The 16,604-nt window shown below is 41.4% G+C and overlaps 1 protein-coding gene across 2 annotated transcripts in view; it reads left to right on the forward strand.

The window, feature by feature from the left end:
- Nucleotides 1-16,293, forward strand: part of MAMDC2 (MAM domain containing 2) — a 151,427-nt gene extending 135,134 nt beyond the window's left edge. The window contains exons 12-14 of one of the 2 annotated variants that reach the window (XM_049633690.1): nucleotides 8,947-9,206; nucleotides 15,246-15,330; nucleotides 15,478-16,293. In XM_049633690.1, the coding sequence (XP_049489647.1) occupies nucleotides 8,947-9,206; nucleotides 15,246-15,330; nucleotides 15,478-15,542 (410 nt within the window). In that variant the 3' untranslated portion in view covers nucleotides 15,543-16,293. Of the gene's footprint in view, nucleotides 1-8,946; nucleotides 9,207-15,245; nucleotides 15,331-15,477 lie in introns of those variants that run through there. The other variant, XM_049633699.1, reaches the window with a different exon arrangement.
- Nucleotides 16,294-16,604: the final 311 nt, after the last annotated feature.

Below are 16,604 nucleotides of genomic sequence, written 5' to 3' on the forward strand. Positions count from 1 at the left end.
AGAGAGAGCGAGTTTCAAAAGGACAAAGGTTTTATTGGGGCCTAGGGGCAGTTGGTGAGGTAATGGCTGTGGCCTCAGCCGATTGGCTGGGGAAGGCAGGTGAGCGGGAGGTTACTCAAGGGGAGGAGGCGTGGTCAAGGTGAAGGACACAGGACAAGATGGAGTTGGCCGGCGTAGGCCCGCCCTTTCAGAAAGACCAATGGATGCACAATGAGCTAGCTCTGCCACTGGCTCCCTGCATAGCCCGGGGCGTGATCACATGCGTTCTCTGAGCCTCCTTTTACCCATATGTGAAATAAAGATAACAAAGGATGTCCCGCTACTCTCTTAGGGTTGCTGTGATGATCAATTGAGATTATATTTGTGAAAAGCCTTGATACTGTATCAGCTCCACTGACATGAATGGTGTTGTTATTTTTTACAATTAGTGAAACTTTTATAAAATGTGCTGTTCTTCTCTGGGAATACTTTCTTGGATTCATTGTTCTGCCTCATCTGTGCTTTTATGAATAGAAAATAATGGCCTGTGGTTACAGATAAAATGACTTAGTAGAAACCGGAACGTTTGGTAGACCTTGAACCAATGTTTTCCAAACTACCACTGGGTAACTTAAGTGGTATGTGGATGAATAGTTTTTAATTTGATACTAATATCCATGTATAACAAAAATATATAACCAGTCCATCAAAACCATTATTTCACAGATTGATAGTATTTTTTGTTTGTTTGTTTTCATCCTAATGTGGCTTCCTATTTGAATAAATGGATTTATGTAGTAAAAGTGGCATTTGAAGAAGAACGTTAAGTGCTGTAGGTATGTGGGCAGACAAAATAAAATCATGAAGTTGGTATTTGTATGACTAAAGTTTGGGAAAATGTCCAGTGTTTAAGTCAGTCACATAGTAGAACAAGTCATTATAGCAGAACAACAACAAAGACAAAAAAACAAAAAACAAAAACAAAAATAAAAAAATCCACTGGCCCCACAACTTGACTCCTTAATAAAATAACACAGGCATTTGTGAAAGATGAACCTAGACGTGCATGGAGAAGGGACAGACTCCAGAATTTGTCTTTTCGGACGGAAATGCTTCTTTTTTGCAAGACAATAAAGATAAGTTTTAAAGATCACAGGGTTTTATTGTTTACTGCAGTTTTATTAACATTTATATGATGCCATGCTGTCACAATGCTTCTAAACAATTGTTTTAGTTGCCCTAGCGTTTAGAGGGATTTTGTGGCCCAAAGACAGAGGGATAAGTAAATCAGTAGATAACTATCTAGTTTAGTGAGAAAATGCCTTCACCTGTAACTCCTAGCTTCTGGAGTCTACCAGTGAGTAGATTAAAAGTCCTTCAGGCCCTCCTCCCCACACCTACATTCTAGAAAAGCAACTATTCATCATTTTCTTAACAATTTCCAGAGGGAGAGACACCATCCATTTCTTTTGTGACATTGTTTAATGTTTCAGTAAGTCTTCCATGTTTCTGGCAATTAAGGTAGAAGTCTTCTTCATTTCTAAGAGTACTCCCTCTTGTGTGATAGAAATATCAAGAGTGGGGGTGCCTCGGTGGCTCAGTCAGGTAAGCATCTGACTCTTGATTTCAGCTCAGGTCTTGATCTCAGGGTTATGAGTTTAACATATGCAGGGTATGAAGCCTATTAAAAAAAAAACTATCTACCTATCTATCTATCTATATATCTCCACACACACAATAATACACACACACACACACACACACACACACATATCTCAAGAGTGCATTAAAATACCAAATGATCTGTATTTATAAAGTTATGCTGTCAGACAAAAGAAAATCACAACTATATATTTAATGTGTTATTTATAGAGCTAAAATTTACTAGCAGTTGTATTCAAGTCCTTGTCTTTTAAGAATTATAGTAGCTGAGGGGCACCTGGGTGGCTCAGTTGGTTAAGCATCTAATTTCGCTCAGGTCATGATCTCGCAGTTCAAGATTTTGAGCCCTGTGTCGGGGGCTCTGTGCTGACAGCTCAGAGTCTGGAGCCTGCTTCCGATTCTGTGTCTCCCTCTCTCTGCCCCTCCCCTGCTCACACTCTGCCTCTCTCCCTCTCTCTCTAAAAAAAAAAAAAAAAAAAAAAGAATTGTAGTAGCTGATATCCAGACATGTGAGAATGATACCCAGCTAGTCTGTAACTATCTGAGAAATTAGCTCCAAAATATCAAAATCTCCAATGTCCTTCAATCTTTTTATAATTGATCTTATCACTCTAGTTTCTGATGTTGTCAAGTCCTGCTTACACACAGAAAGCTTCTTGGCAAGCTTTTGTTAAAAACTGATAATATTTACATCACACAGAATTTACCACTTTAATCATTTGTAAGTTTATAGTTAAGTGGCAGTAAGTACATTCACACAGCTGTGCTGCTGTCTCCGCCCTCCATCTCCAGATCTCCTTTCCCCAAACTGAAACTCTATACCCATTAAACAATAACTATCCATTTATGGCAAGCTTTAAAAATCGTTTGGAAGGTATCGTAAAACAACAATTTTAGGGAGACACATTTAACTGTTGTTCTGCCCAAAGTACTGATGTCTTTTTTTTCCCCGATTGTTAAAAATCCTCGTCAGCTTAATGAATGCAGCTTAGCTGTTCATTCTACGTGGCTCGTACAGGCCACTCGAGCTCCTTCCCAGCCCTGGTGAAAGGGGGCAGACACCAGGAACGAAGGAACAGCTGCCTCACCGTTCCAGATTATGAATCCGGGGTGTATCTCAACACATCACAGTTGCCGCACAAAGAACAGATGGGACCCCGATCTCCCAGTAGACCCACTGGAACCCCGTCTTGAATGTTAAACAAGGACCCACGGAGAGAAAGTGATTTCACTTAATACTCCCTTCCACAGATTGAAATCCTTCATGTGTAGGAACACGTGAGCGGGTCTGAGGTTTCAGCACTGGGGCTTCCTGGCTCCCATCCAGAGCTTTTGTTCCCTGAAACAGACAGCATTTGGAGTTATAATGTGGCAAAGCTTGTCAACACATGGGGCTTTTCTCTGCTTTCCAAACACATGTGAGACAGACTGGCTCTCAATGAAGCTCTGATCTTTTCTGGGGAAAGGAAATGTCTCATGCAAGTCAAAAAAAAAAAAAAAAAACACCATATTTGGAATCAAGAGGAATAATTGTGCATCAGAGAGACAGATTCTGATCAGTTGGCAAATATGGTGACATTGTAGTATAGATGTTGATCTAGAATGGTTTACATGGGTATTACATTATGGAATATACATATATGGGATATATGTACTTACAATAGAAACCGTATCAAGGATTTTTGGAAAGACCCACGTTACTCAAGAAAAATAGACTGGTGTCAGCGTCCGGGAAAGACACAAGGCATTGTACTTACGTTCCCCTGGATGTTACGTCTCTCTTCCAAAAGTGAGATGATTACACAGCTCAAAAGCCTGGGAGATTTCCTTTCATACTTTATGGCCCGAAACACAAAGATCTCCGGAACCGGAGACCTGGGGTAATGGTTTCAGCCTAATATTTGAGACCCAGAGGTGCATGAGCTGAAGGCATTTCCAGAGTAATGCTTCACCCACTGGAGGCTAAATGGCTAGTGCTTTGTACCCCAAGAAGAAAAAATTTAATTTAATCCTGGAGATGATTAGAGGTTTCCCTCCCTCCAGGACCTCAGACTAATTCTGCTCAGGACTCCTACTGCTATCAGTAGGACAGACACTGTCATCACTAGAGGAAGGTGCTTCTTAGGTCATTTCACACTCATGATGGACCCATCGCTTCCTTTCCATCCTGCAAAGATGTCGTGTCTCAGAGCCCAGTCTCCACTTTCCATTTTCCCAAAGACACTGTCCTTCAGAGTAGCCTCCTTCCCCTCGCTCACTGGGCGGCTTATCTTTCACCAAGGTCCTTCACTTCGGATTCAAATGGGCCTTCTGAGAGCCCAAAGCCAGATACAAAAGTTCTTTTTCTTTGATTTTCTTCTTATTTTTTTTTTGGAGGAAATGTTGTTTAGGTTAAACATGTATTAAGGTAGGATTTCAGGGCACTATGCCATTAATTTATGTATAGGATAGCATGGGATGCCTTTGTGCATAGCTAGGTGACAAACCATGGTCATTTTCATGTTTTGGCCTCATTCTTAATGGAATTCAATGAAATACATCCTTCTGTTAGGCTGATGTAGATCTGTATTTTGTTTCATCCAGCCTCGCTTAAGTTAGAAATGCTAAAGAAAAGAATTATAGAAGTTCCTTTCGTTGCTGAAAATGCAAAAACCCCAGTATTCTTACATAGCAATTTTCTTGCCAGTGAAAAAAATGAAGGTAACAATGTACAAAAATGATTGTGTGTGTGTGTGTGTGGTGTGTGTGTGTTTGGTTTAAAAAATACATTGGATGACATGGAACTAGTTTGAGAATATTTGCTTTGATATCACTTTAATTTTATCAAAACTTGTATTTGTTTTACTTTTGCCTTGGAGCGTCCTGGTCAAGTGCATGTCTCATTGCCAAGCCCCTCACAAAACTGGACATATAGTTTGGCCTTGGCCCAACTGGTTTGTGGCTTAGAGCTGCTGAAGAAAATGCATTCATTTGTTCATTCATCAAATACTTATTGAGTATATACTATGTTCCATGCACTGCTCTAGGAGCTGGAGGCATAGCAGTGAAGTAAACAGGAAAATGTCTCTGCCTTTGTATGTTCTAGGGAAGGGAGATGGACAAAAAAAACCCAAAAGTACAGTATGTTAAGAGGCAATTAAATGCTATGGAAATAATAGAGTGTAGGAAATGAGTACCAGAGGCAGGTTGAAGTTTGAAATAGTGTAGTCAGAATGGGACCAGTGGAAAAGGAAATATCTGAGCAAAGACTTAGAGATGATAAAGTGAGACCTGAGATTAAATGGAGGGAAAGCCATTCCAGGCAGAGGCATTAGCACATGCAAAGGCCCTGAGGTAGTAGCATACTGACTATATTCCAGGAAAGGTAAATGGACCAGTGTGGCCACACAACACGGAATGAGTAAGGAGAGAGGCAGTAGGAGAGGAAGGTGGTAGAAATAAGAGGTAAGAGAATGGACAGGAGATTATAGGGCCCTAAAAGCCATTCCCAGGCCCTCGGCATCTACTCTGAGGGAAATGGTGAACCAATGGAATGTTTTGAGCAGAGGAGTGGTAAGATTTAGCGTTTGTTCATTATGGGTACTATGTTGGGATTAGACTGTAGAGAACAAGGGTAGACACAGGCGGACTCACAGGTAAAGTGTTGGATTAATCCAAGTGAGAAGTAACAGCAGCTGGGACCAGGAGGTAGCAACGGAGGTCATGAGAAGAGAAATGACTAGAGTCTGTCCTATTTTGAAGGTAGAGCTGACAGGAGCTCCTGATAGCCTGGATGTGAGATGTGAGGAGAATAGGGGTGGGTGCAGGACTTCCAGGTTTGGGACCTGGCCAACCAGAAAGGATGCAGTAGGTTTTAGGGTAAGGCTGTTAGGAGCTGAGTTCTGAAGGTGTTCAGCTGGAGACGTCCACTTGACCATAAAGGGAGGTGTCCATTAGGCGGTTTGAATAAACACGTCTGGGTTTCAGCAAAGGGGTTGGAAATTTAAATTTGTGATACAACATATGCAGCATTAAAAGCCACAAGACGAGGGGCGCCTGGGCGGCTCAGTCGGTTGAGCCTCCAACTTCGGCTCAGGTCATGATCTCACAGCTTGTGGGTTCGAGCCCCACATCCAGCTCTGGGCTGGCAGCTCAGAGCCCTGCTTTGGATTCTGTGTCTCCCTCTCTCTCTGCCCCTCCCCCGCTCATGCTCTGTCTCTCTCTGTCTCAAAAATAAATAAACGTTAAAAAAATTTTTTTAAAGCCACGAGACAAGCTGAGATCACCCAATGAGTCAGTAATCAGTAAGAATAGTGCAGTTCCAGACCTGGGGCTTGGAGCACTCCAAGAGGGCAAGAGGTCAGAGTAGAAAGGGTGGACCAGCAACGGGGTGGCCAGTGAAGTGGGAGAAAAACCAGAAGAGTACAGTGTCCTGGAAACCAAGTTCAGAAAGTACTTCTGGGAGGCAGCAGTGATGTATTATGTTCAAGTGCTGTGGAGGAGACAAGAATGACGAGGACTGAATACTGATGGTCGGTTTCGGGATGAGGACGTCATTGGTCAACACTCCAGAAACACTGGAAGTATCATTTCTAATACTTAAAAATATTTTTAAGTCTTTATTTATTTTTGAGAGAGAGACAGAGTGTGAGCAAGGGAGGAGCAGAGAGAGAGGGAGGCACAGAATCCAAAGCAGGCTCCGGGCCCTGAGCTGTCAGCACAGAGCCCGAACCCACTAACCATGAGATCATGACCTGAGCCGAAGTCAGACGCTCAACCGACTGAGCCACCCAGGTGCCCCTCTGATATTTTAAAGGAGATCACGGGGATGACGGTTGATGAAGGCCGCATCCCGTGACTCTGATGGCACGGTTTTGCAGGGCGACACCTTTACTGAGTGGAACCCTGGGGAAAAGGGTTACACGGGGCATACAATCTGACCGGACGCACCTAAGCGGAACTCTTTCTACCCACTGGTTTCCTAACCTGTGGGACTTCTTGGCCCTGTGTTTGTGGAAGTGGCAGAGAGGGAAAGGAGGAATGCCCTAAAGGCGCACAGATGGAGATATTTCTGATCAATTCTGGCTGGAATATTTCAAGCCCTTCATTTTGGGAAGTGACTAGAGCTAATTGATTGAATGTCAAATTGTAAAGAAAGATGCCTAGAAACCATTTCGTTTGCGTGTGTTATTTGCATTCTCTTTCTTTTTGCCCTCAGTGTGGCCATTAATTTCTGCATGAAATAATAACAGACATAACACCATGTAAAGATTATGTTTTACATCACGTACATAAGAAAATCGATATTGGCCAAGAAGACAATAAAAATGCATGCCAGGGTGCCTGGGTGCCTCAGTCGGTTAAGTGTCCGACTCTTCATTTCGGCTCAGGTTATGATCTCATGGTTCGTGAGTTCGAGCCCTGCACCTGGCTCTGTGCTGACAGTGCAGAGCCTGCTTGGGATTCTCTCCCTCTTTCTCTGTCTCTCCCCTGCTTGCTGTCTCTCTCTCTTTCTCTATCTCTGTCAAAATAAATAAATAAAAAATAATAAAATGAGTCTCAGGGATACAGAATTATATCACTAGTGCATTTATCTACGAGTTACTCTTCATATATTGCTTTATTTCAGTAGCTGGATAGTAATTATCTGACATTAACTAGCTATGTTGGGGGCTGTGGCTGATTTGTAGCTATGTCCAGTTTCTGTGGGATAAGTGGGACATCCATCATGTCCCATTTCAGACCACCAACATGAAGTCATTTGGACCTACCTGCAAAAGTCACATAGTGGACTTGGGAGCCAGTGGAAGCTGGTTCAAGCACACCCTTGTTTTCTTAATGTGCAGACAAATCTTGTTTCTGTCTGAAACCAGCAAATTAAAAAGAAATTAAAATTAAGAAAGGAAAATGGAAATGTTATATAATTAACATTATAGTTATATATATATATATAATTATAATATATGTAAATATTTATAAAGGTAGTTTTAATCCTTATTTCAAAATGATGAATGTAGGTTCAGAGATGATAATCCCTTGGTCCAGGATCAAATCTTAGAATCAAGACTTGAACCCAGACCTACTGGACTACAAAATCCATGCCCTCTCCCCTAAACCAATGTCTGGAAGCTCCAGAATGTTATCCATGAATCAGTAGGATAAATTCTCTATGGTAATCACCATTTCAGTGGCATAATACTAGTATTATAGTAATAACATTAACTATATCCTCTATACAAAACTGAATTTTAAATTACTAAATGAAAAAAAATATTTTGACGGGTCACATTTTGTAGCATATGTATTCCTCTTGGATTACACATACTCCCCCAAATTATAAAACCCTTCATCAGTATGGTGGTCAGGTCATGCGTTTATTCCAGTTTGTTTCCAGGAACGCTACTCAAAAGAGAAAGCAGGAAAGATACCTTGTGGTGGTGGTTGTTCTTTCTTAAAAAACATCTTTTTAATGTTTATTTATTTTTGAGAGAGGGAGAGGGACAAAGAGTGAGCAGGGAGGGGCAGAGAGAGAAGGAGACACAGGATCTGAAGCAGGCTCCGGGACTCTGAGCTGTCAGCACAGAGCCCAATGCAGGGCTCTAACTTGTGAACTGCGAGGTCTTGATCTGAGCTGAAGTCTGACGCTTAACCGACTGAGCCACCCAGGCACCCCATGGTTTTTATAATAATACCTGGTTTTACAGTGTGGAAGTTCCTCAAAAAATTAAAAATAGACCTACCCTGTGACCCAGGAGTAGCACTGCTAGGAATTTACCCAAGGGATACAGGAGTGCTGATGCATAGGGGCACTTGTACCCTAATGTTTACAGCAGCACTTTCAACAATAGCCAAATTATGGAAAGAGCCTAAATATCCATCAACTGATGAATGGAAAAAGAAATTGTGGTTTATATACACAATGGAATACTATGTGGCAACGAGAAAGAATGAAATAATGGCCTTTTGTAGCAACGTGGATGGAACTGGAGAGTGTTATGCTAAGTGAAATAAGTCATACAGAGAAGGACAGACACCATATGTTTTCACTCCTATGCATATCCTGAGAAACTTAACAGAAGATTGTGGGGGAGGGGAAGGAAGAAAAAAAAGTGGTTAGAGAGGGAGGGAGCCAAACCATAAAAGACTCTTAAAAACTGAGAACAAACTGAGGGTTTATGGAGGGTGGGAGGGAGGGGTGGGTGGGTGATAGGTATTGAGGAGGGCACCTGTTGGGATGAGCACTGGGTGTTGTATGGAAACCAATTTGACAATAAATTTCATATTAAAATAATAATAATAATGCCTGGTTTTATATTTGCTCTCCAGGGTACTACATGTACATCGAGGCCTCCCACATGGTGTATGGACAAAAAGCACATCTCTTGTCCTGGCCTCTGAGAGGAGTCACCGGAAAACACTGCTTGACCTTTTTCTACCACATGTATGGAGCAGGGACTGGCCTGCTGAGTGTTTATTTGAAAAGGGCAGGCGATGGTGAAGAGTCCCTCTTATGGCGAAGAAGAGGCGAACAGAGCATTTCCTGGCTACGGGCGCTGATCGAATACAGTTGTGAGTCCCAGCACCAGGTAAGCCAAAGGGGAGAAGAACGAAGTGAGAGCAAATGTTCCTGTGAGCTTCTGATCTTTTTCTTGCTACCAAAGAGAATGTTCTGTTCTGTTTTCAGGGTCATAGATAAAGACAGTACATGTTTAAAAGTAAACATAATTAGTCTCTATTGATTAAATCTAAGCAGTGAATGGGAGATTAGGCGGCGAGAAAAAGCTTTGGGTATTTACGCATAAAGTGATTTTTGCAACTCAGTGATGAAAGGGTAGCTATTTTTGTCTTGGCACATTCTGAATGTCAAGTGTATTCTCTGCGTCCCGCACGTCTCCCAAACAGTCTCCTTTTCTTCTAAACATGGTATTACCTAATTAGTATTTTCCAGCTGCGTCTTTCCCTCGTCATTACCCACACACGAGGGCTTTGGTTGCAACCCTCTATTTAAGAGTGCATGGTCCGCAGTCAATTATTAAGCCTCTGTCTGCATGGGTTTAGAAGAAACTGAATCCCGGTCCCAATTCCTGAGTCTTGCCCTGGGTTTTCTCGTGTGCTGTAGGAGACCTCCATCCCACAGCATCTAGACTATGAGAGACTGTAGGCAGTGACAGGAAAGAGCCTTTCAAATGCCAATGGGTGAGGCTGAGCAGCCCATCTGGTCTAGAGGTGAGCAGGCCCTCCTGACAGCTACTGACTTCCCCTGCCTACCATGAGCCAAAGCTCCAGAAGCCTCTGGGAAGATAACCTTCGGACCCTGACATTCCTGAAATTGCTCTGTAGAATTCTCAGCTGTGACCTTCTACTAAAAGCCCTGCTTCCTCTTCATCTTTGCTTCTGACTGATCAACCTCTTGGATCAGCACCCCTCCGCTTTAACCACTGGCTTGTTTGGTCTAAGCCCAAATCTTCCTGCAAGAGGTGTTCAGAATAAGGGCTTTATTTTATACCATCGCACAAACACCCTGAATTTCCTGCAGATCTAAATGGGAAGGAATTGCAAAAGTTCAGGGGGCCAGGTTGCAGGGCCATCGAGGTTGCTTTGTTGCTAAAGAACAAGTGACTGAGGGCAAATGAGCCATTATCTGGGGGTGGCCCATTATCCTGGCATGGATAAACCTGTCTAGAGATTTAGGAAAGAATAACAGATAGCTCCAGAAATGATTTGGATGGTGCTTTAATGTCCACTACGGAAGAAAAGCAGATCATTCAGGAGCTTAATAATATAACTGATCACCATTCTGAGATGGTAGATTAATTTTGTTCGGCTCTCTGGGCACCCCTACTTCTACCCTGTTCGGATGTTCTCCAAGTGTGGTCCTGAGACCAGCAGCAATGCTTGAAGTGCAAACCCACCTCAAATGACATTGACCTAAAATGCACACTCTCGGGCCGCACTTCAGAGCTACTGAACCAGATACTCTGGGGGAGGGGTCCAGAAATCTATGTTTTAACAAGCCCTCCTGATGATTCAGATGCACACTAAAGACAAAGCATCTCTATCCCAGAGCAAGTGGGTCTGAGTCAAGTGCAGCCCGAGCGTTGATGTTTTTGTGATTCCCGAAGGGTGCTAATGCACTAGACCTCTGGGGAACAGGTGACTTCTCAGCGTCTAATCCCAGGAAGTTGAGTACAAGGCCTTGAATATGCTGGACTTGCTGGGTAGCTGGTTGTTTGAAATGGTTTTTGATCCCAGAAGTAATTAGGCATCTATTGGTATCTACCCTCTACCCTCGTGGGGTATTCAAATTCAAAGGGTGCAGAATGGCCTGAGAGGTTTTTTTAAGTTTATTTTCATTTATTTTGTGAGGAGGGAGGGGCAGAGAGAGGGGGAGGCAGACTGTCCCAAGCAGGCTCCACATTATCAACACAGAGCCCAACTCGGGGTTCAAACTCACAAACTGTGACATCATGACCTGAGCTGAAGTCAAGAGTCCGACGCTTGACCAACTGAGCCACCCAGGCACTCCTGGCCTGGGAGAGTTTTAGCTCACAACTTTGTAAGAACCAAGACTCCAGACCATTCCCTTTGTCTTAGAATGGAACAGATATGAATCTACCCTGAGGAATTTCCTTCTGGATTTAGTGATTCCCTCAGGAATCCCAAATGACTATCTGGAGACCAGGCTGAAGCTAGTCTCTCCAAAACATCTTAGTGTCTAATAAAACACAGACACATCCACATGAATAAATTGGCCACCTTTTACGTGCCAGGCACTTACAGCACTAGGAGCTATACGTAAGTTCTTCCTGTTGATCTTGTAGCTCCTCTTGACAGAAGGAGAAACTCAAGGTCCAGCTGGTAACGGACAGTGTGAGAATTCAGGCCCAGATCTGACTGGTCCCCAAGTGTGTATCCCTAAGCCACGGTTCCACACTCTCTCTCTTCATCAGTATGTTGATCAAGTCATGAATTTATTACAATTTGTTTCCAGGAACACCACTCAGAAGAGAAAGAAGAAAATCAGTTCCAAAATAAACTCATTCCCCTGGGTGTCATAAGCCCTGGGTGATCTTGGGGAAATCTCATCCTCCCTGAGAGTGTTCGTACATTTTCAAAATGGGGTAATAATTCCCGCCATGCTGACATCACCAGAGTTAGAGGGTCAGTGAGGTTATGTATGTGAAAGGGTTTTATAAATTTTAAAATCCCAAAGTATAAAAATATATTATTATTTCTAAAAATATGTTCCCTCCCAAATATCTCTGGTCTAATTCATATCACCATGGCAACCCTGGTATTCTCAATAGTTACATTGGCATCCAGACTGAGTTCCTAGAGTATGAGGCCAAAATATCTCATTTTAGTAAATATTTGTTGACTGCTGGCTATTCTAAGTGCTGAGGATGCAGCAATGAACATAACACGTAAAGCTCCTCTTCTTTTAGAGTTGACAGTCTAGTCGGGGAGAGGTAGAAAAAGTAAATCAGGGGCTCCTGGGTGGCTCAGTCCGTTGAGCGTCCGGCTTCGGCTCAGGTCGTGATCTCACAGTTTGTGGGTTCAGGCCCCGCGTCGGGCTCTGTGCTGACAGCTCGGAGCCTGGAACCTGCTTTGAATTCTGTGTCTCCCTCTCTCTCTGCTCCTCCCCTGCTCATGCTCTGTCTCTCTCTCTCTCTCCTTCAAAAATAAATAAAAACATTCAAAAAAAATTTTTTAAAAAAGGAAAAGTAAACCAAAGATATATAATGTACTATCAAGTACATTATAATAAATGCTATGGTGGGGGGGCACCTGGGAGGTTCAGTCGGTTAAGTGTCCGACTTCAGCTCAGGTCATGATCTCTCAGTTCATGAGTTTGAGCCCTGCATCTGGCTCTGTGCTGACAGCTTAGAGCCTGGAACCTGTTTCAGATTCTGTGTCTCCCTCTCCTTCTGCTCCTCCCCTGCTTGTGCTCTCTCAAAAAAAATTTTTTTTTAATTAATAATAGTAAGTGCTATGGAAAAGAATAGGTCAAGCCAAACAGGTACTGAGATCAAAGAAGTATCAGGGCATAATTGTGAAAGGCTTTGAACATCATGGTAGAGTTTGAAATTTATTCCAGAAGCAATGAGGAACCATCAGATGGCTTTAAGGTAATGTGATCTGGGTTTATATTTTTAAATGATCACTCCAGCCACTATGTGGAGAATAGACTGTAGGGGACAAGGAGACTTTGGGGGCTACTGCAGTGGTGCTGGCAGAAAGAGTGAGTGGCAGGGGTGAGATGCATCAGAAGCCCAGGGGACTTCTTACATGTGGAATGTGGGGCTTGAGAGAAAGAGGCATCAAGATGCCTCCTTGAGTTTTGGCCTGAGTAACCAGTAGAATGGAGTTACCATTTCCTGAGTTGAGGAAGGCTTCCGGTAGAGCACATCTGGAGGTGCGAAGGCAGTACGCATGGGAGGGAAATTAACAAGTGAGTTTTTCAGACATCATAGTTTTCTGTGTCAGACATCCACATGGGCATCAGGTGAGCATAGGTGATGAGACTGAAGTTCAGAAAAAAGAACAAGGCTGGAGGAGTAGATGTGTGCCTCACTGGTGGCGGTGGGCAGGTGTGGATGGCTTTCAGAGTGGTGTCGTACTGCCACTGTTGGTTTGAGACTCATCCTCTAGGGGAGGTGAGTGGGTGGCCTCCAGATGACATTCCAATCATCCTACCATCCTTGTAGGGGAAATGCACCAAGTGGCAACCTTTTAATCATGCTCCTTCCTAAGTGCTAAGCTGTACCTGACTTGCTACTGATCAAAAACACAACTTGATTTTATTTCCTTTGGATTCCTTGCTTAACATTTCCTCCTGTGCTCTCTCTTCTTTCCTCCCTGGGTTCTTTTATTTTGATGCCATTGAAAGAAAGAATGTGTTAGACAAATTCTTAGCTCATCGAAATATTTATATCATTCATATTGTTCGTTATACTGCCTAACATTTAGTAAGTATTATTATGTGCTAGGTACTCATTTAGGACCACGTCTCCAAATTTTCTTGTTCATGGTATGCTTAGTCTCATTAATGTTTTTCCTGGTGTTCCTAGACCAAAAGTAATACCTAAGAGTTTCATTTATTAAGTAGTTGCAGCCAAACAACTTAGTATTTATGTCCTAACGACTTGGTAGACATTTGGAAAAATAGTACACTTAAACTGAAGGAAAAAAATAAATTTTTATCTAATTCTTAAATAACCACAATTATTTACTAATAGAATGTGTATATATAGGACAAGGGAAAAATCATAATGGTATAAAATAGTTACCACTCAGGTAGTAAGGAAATTCAGAGGAAAAGGTTGTATGAAATCAAGTATTTGGCCCAACCACAGACTCTTCAGAATATAATTCCATCAGGTAATTTGTTTATTATACTTCCGTTGTAGACTTGGTGGTCAAAAACCAGATTTTATTGGTGTCCAGAAAACCAAAATGGTTATTAACTGCACTCATATATCCTCCTATCTAGATGTATTAGAGGACATTTTTTTCCTCTTCTAACCATTTATTTGTATTCTTGTTTGGGATTGTGTCCTTAGAATTTTTAATAATATTATTTTGCCCATATCTGTCATTAAAGCTTCTTTGAGTCATTAATTTTAAGATAGTTTCATATGCTTATTAATTATCCGCTTTATATTCTTGGATTTAATTTAAATCATAAACTAGTCCAAGGGGGAGTCATTTGCTCATAAAGTGAGTAGACCAAATGTGTCTTCTGGATAATTTTCATTACCCACAAGCCTCCCTGGAGTATTCAGTGGTTTATTAACCATTGTTGGGGCAGCGTTAGAGCTGGTAATGTAAGCTATTTTCCCTAGAACCTGAATATTTGATCAGTTATTTTCTTCTCAGGATCTGAAGGTATGAAACTGGTTCTCTCCTCCCGGGCTATTCTTGGATGTTATGGTATTTAACACAATAAGCGAACCGTTGCCTTTTTGGTAAACTTAGTGATTATATATCACCATAGATTTATAGAGAGCCTAAGAAAACTTAAACTTCTGGGCCTATGACTTTCATAGGCCCTGTGAGTGCTGGGTCTAGAATATTCGAGGTGGGAAAGAGAAACTAGGTCACCACCAGGAAGCATTTCTAGGTAAGCATTTCTGGTTAATGGCCTAAAGAGATCTCAGAAGTAACCTAAATCTCCAAGACTCTAGTAATTTATTGTGCATTTCTTTAAAATTCCAAATAAGTACTCTTTTGTACCTAAATTTGAATTTGTGATTTTGTAGTCTTTTCCTTAAAGGAGGTTGAACAACAGTCTAAGCTTCCAGACCCACACAACATGGATCTTCCCCTGACGAGTATTGTTTTATCAAGATGACTTCATTTCTTAAATGTTTTTTAATGTTTATTTATTTTTGAGAGAGAGACAGAGTATGAGTGGGAGAGAGGCAGAGAGGGGGGGTGGTGGGGAGACACAGAATCTGAAACAGGCTCCAGGCTCTGAGCTGTCAGCACAGAGTCTGACACGGGGCTCAAACTCACGAACCTCAAGAACATGACCTGAACCGAAGTCAGACGCTTAACCGACTGAGCCACACAGGTACCCCAAGATGACTCCATTTCTAAATTCAGGCCTCATTACTTTTCAGGTAATTTTTGAAGCCATTCGGGGAGTGTCAATAAGAAGTGATATTGCCATTGATGATGTTAAATTTCAAGCAGGACCCTGTTCAGGTAACAATATTTTCCCCAATTAGATCCTCTTGATTGAAAAGGGATTTTGCAATAGTCTCAAATCATAAGAATGCAAATTAAGAATTTTTCTATAATAAAAACAGAGAAAACTATTTTTGTCTATTTTCTATTTGTCTTTCCTGACAGAAATGGAAGATATGACCCAGCAGTCATCAGGATATTCTGAGGATTTAAATGAAATTGAGTTTTAAGAAATGATCTGAATTGGATAAACTAAACAAGAGCCATACCTCTCTTCAATCAAAATGAACACAAAACAAATAAATACCGGACAGTCTTAACCATTTTGTGAATTATAAAACGACTTCACAGCACAGTATTCTTTTTCATTACTTTTGCAAAAAATACTGACTCAGGGCTTTTTGGTGTTTTTGTTTTTGGTTTTTGGGTTGTTTTTTTTTTTTTTTCCTTTTTGCGTATGACAACTGTTACGGAAATACAGGCTATTGATTTTGCGTAGATCATTCATCTTAATTTTGGTTCCAGTTAGAAATACAAATATACTATATTGCAGTCACTTTAAAGTATGCAAATGGAAGGGCACAATCAAAATGAGATGTGTCATTTAAATCTGCATTCAGTGAATGTATTGGGAGGAGAAGATGTCTCGTGGGTTTCTTTTTGACTTTCAAGTATCGCAGCTGTTTTTAAAGTAATAACGTGAGGTGTCAGTATCTGCAGAATGAATGCAGTTTTTCACGGTAACGAGTTAGTCTAAGAAAACAAAATCTTATTTTCTACGTTTTATTCATAGAAATGGAGTGTTAATTATTAAATATTTTTACCCTATGTGATAACTAAGGATCTTTCCTGAATGTCCCAGGGTAAGTCAGTATTAGTTAATGCTGTATTACAAGGCAATGCTACTTTCTTTCTTCCCCCCTTTGAACTACTTGGGAAAGTCACTATGAACACATGGATTAGAAATTGCACTCTTTTTTCGTAAAGCAAGCTTGAAAATGTTTATGTACACACACCTGAAAATTTCTAGGACGTGTTAAGCAATCTTACTGATTTTTATAATAAATGTTTTGGTAAGGTTTTGAGGAGTATGAATTCAAGCAGACATACTAAACTGCTGCTTTTTATTTACGTGCTTAGAAAATTGTACATTCGTATTTTATACCCAAACAGCTGTTTTAAGATTACCTAATAAAAGGTAATTTGAAAATCTTTTCCCTAGCAATGAACTCATTTCTATGTTATTTTCCTTGTTCAGAATATCTTCGGTACATAACTGCAGATTCTAATTT

Source organism: Panthera uncia, chromosome D4 (genome assembly GCF_023721935.1).
Source record: "Panthera uncia isolate 11264 chromosome D4, Puncia_PCG_1.0, whole genome shotgun sequence".
Classification (NCBI taxonomy): Eukaryota; Metazoa; Chordata; class Mammalia; order Carnivora; family Felidae; genus Panthera; species Panthera uncia.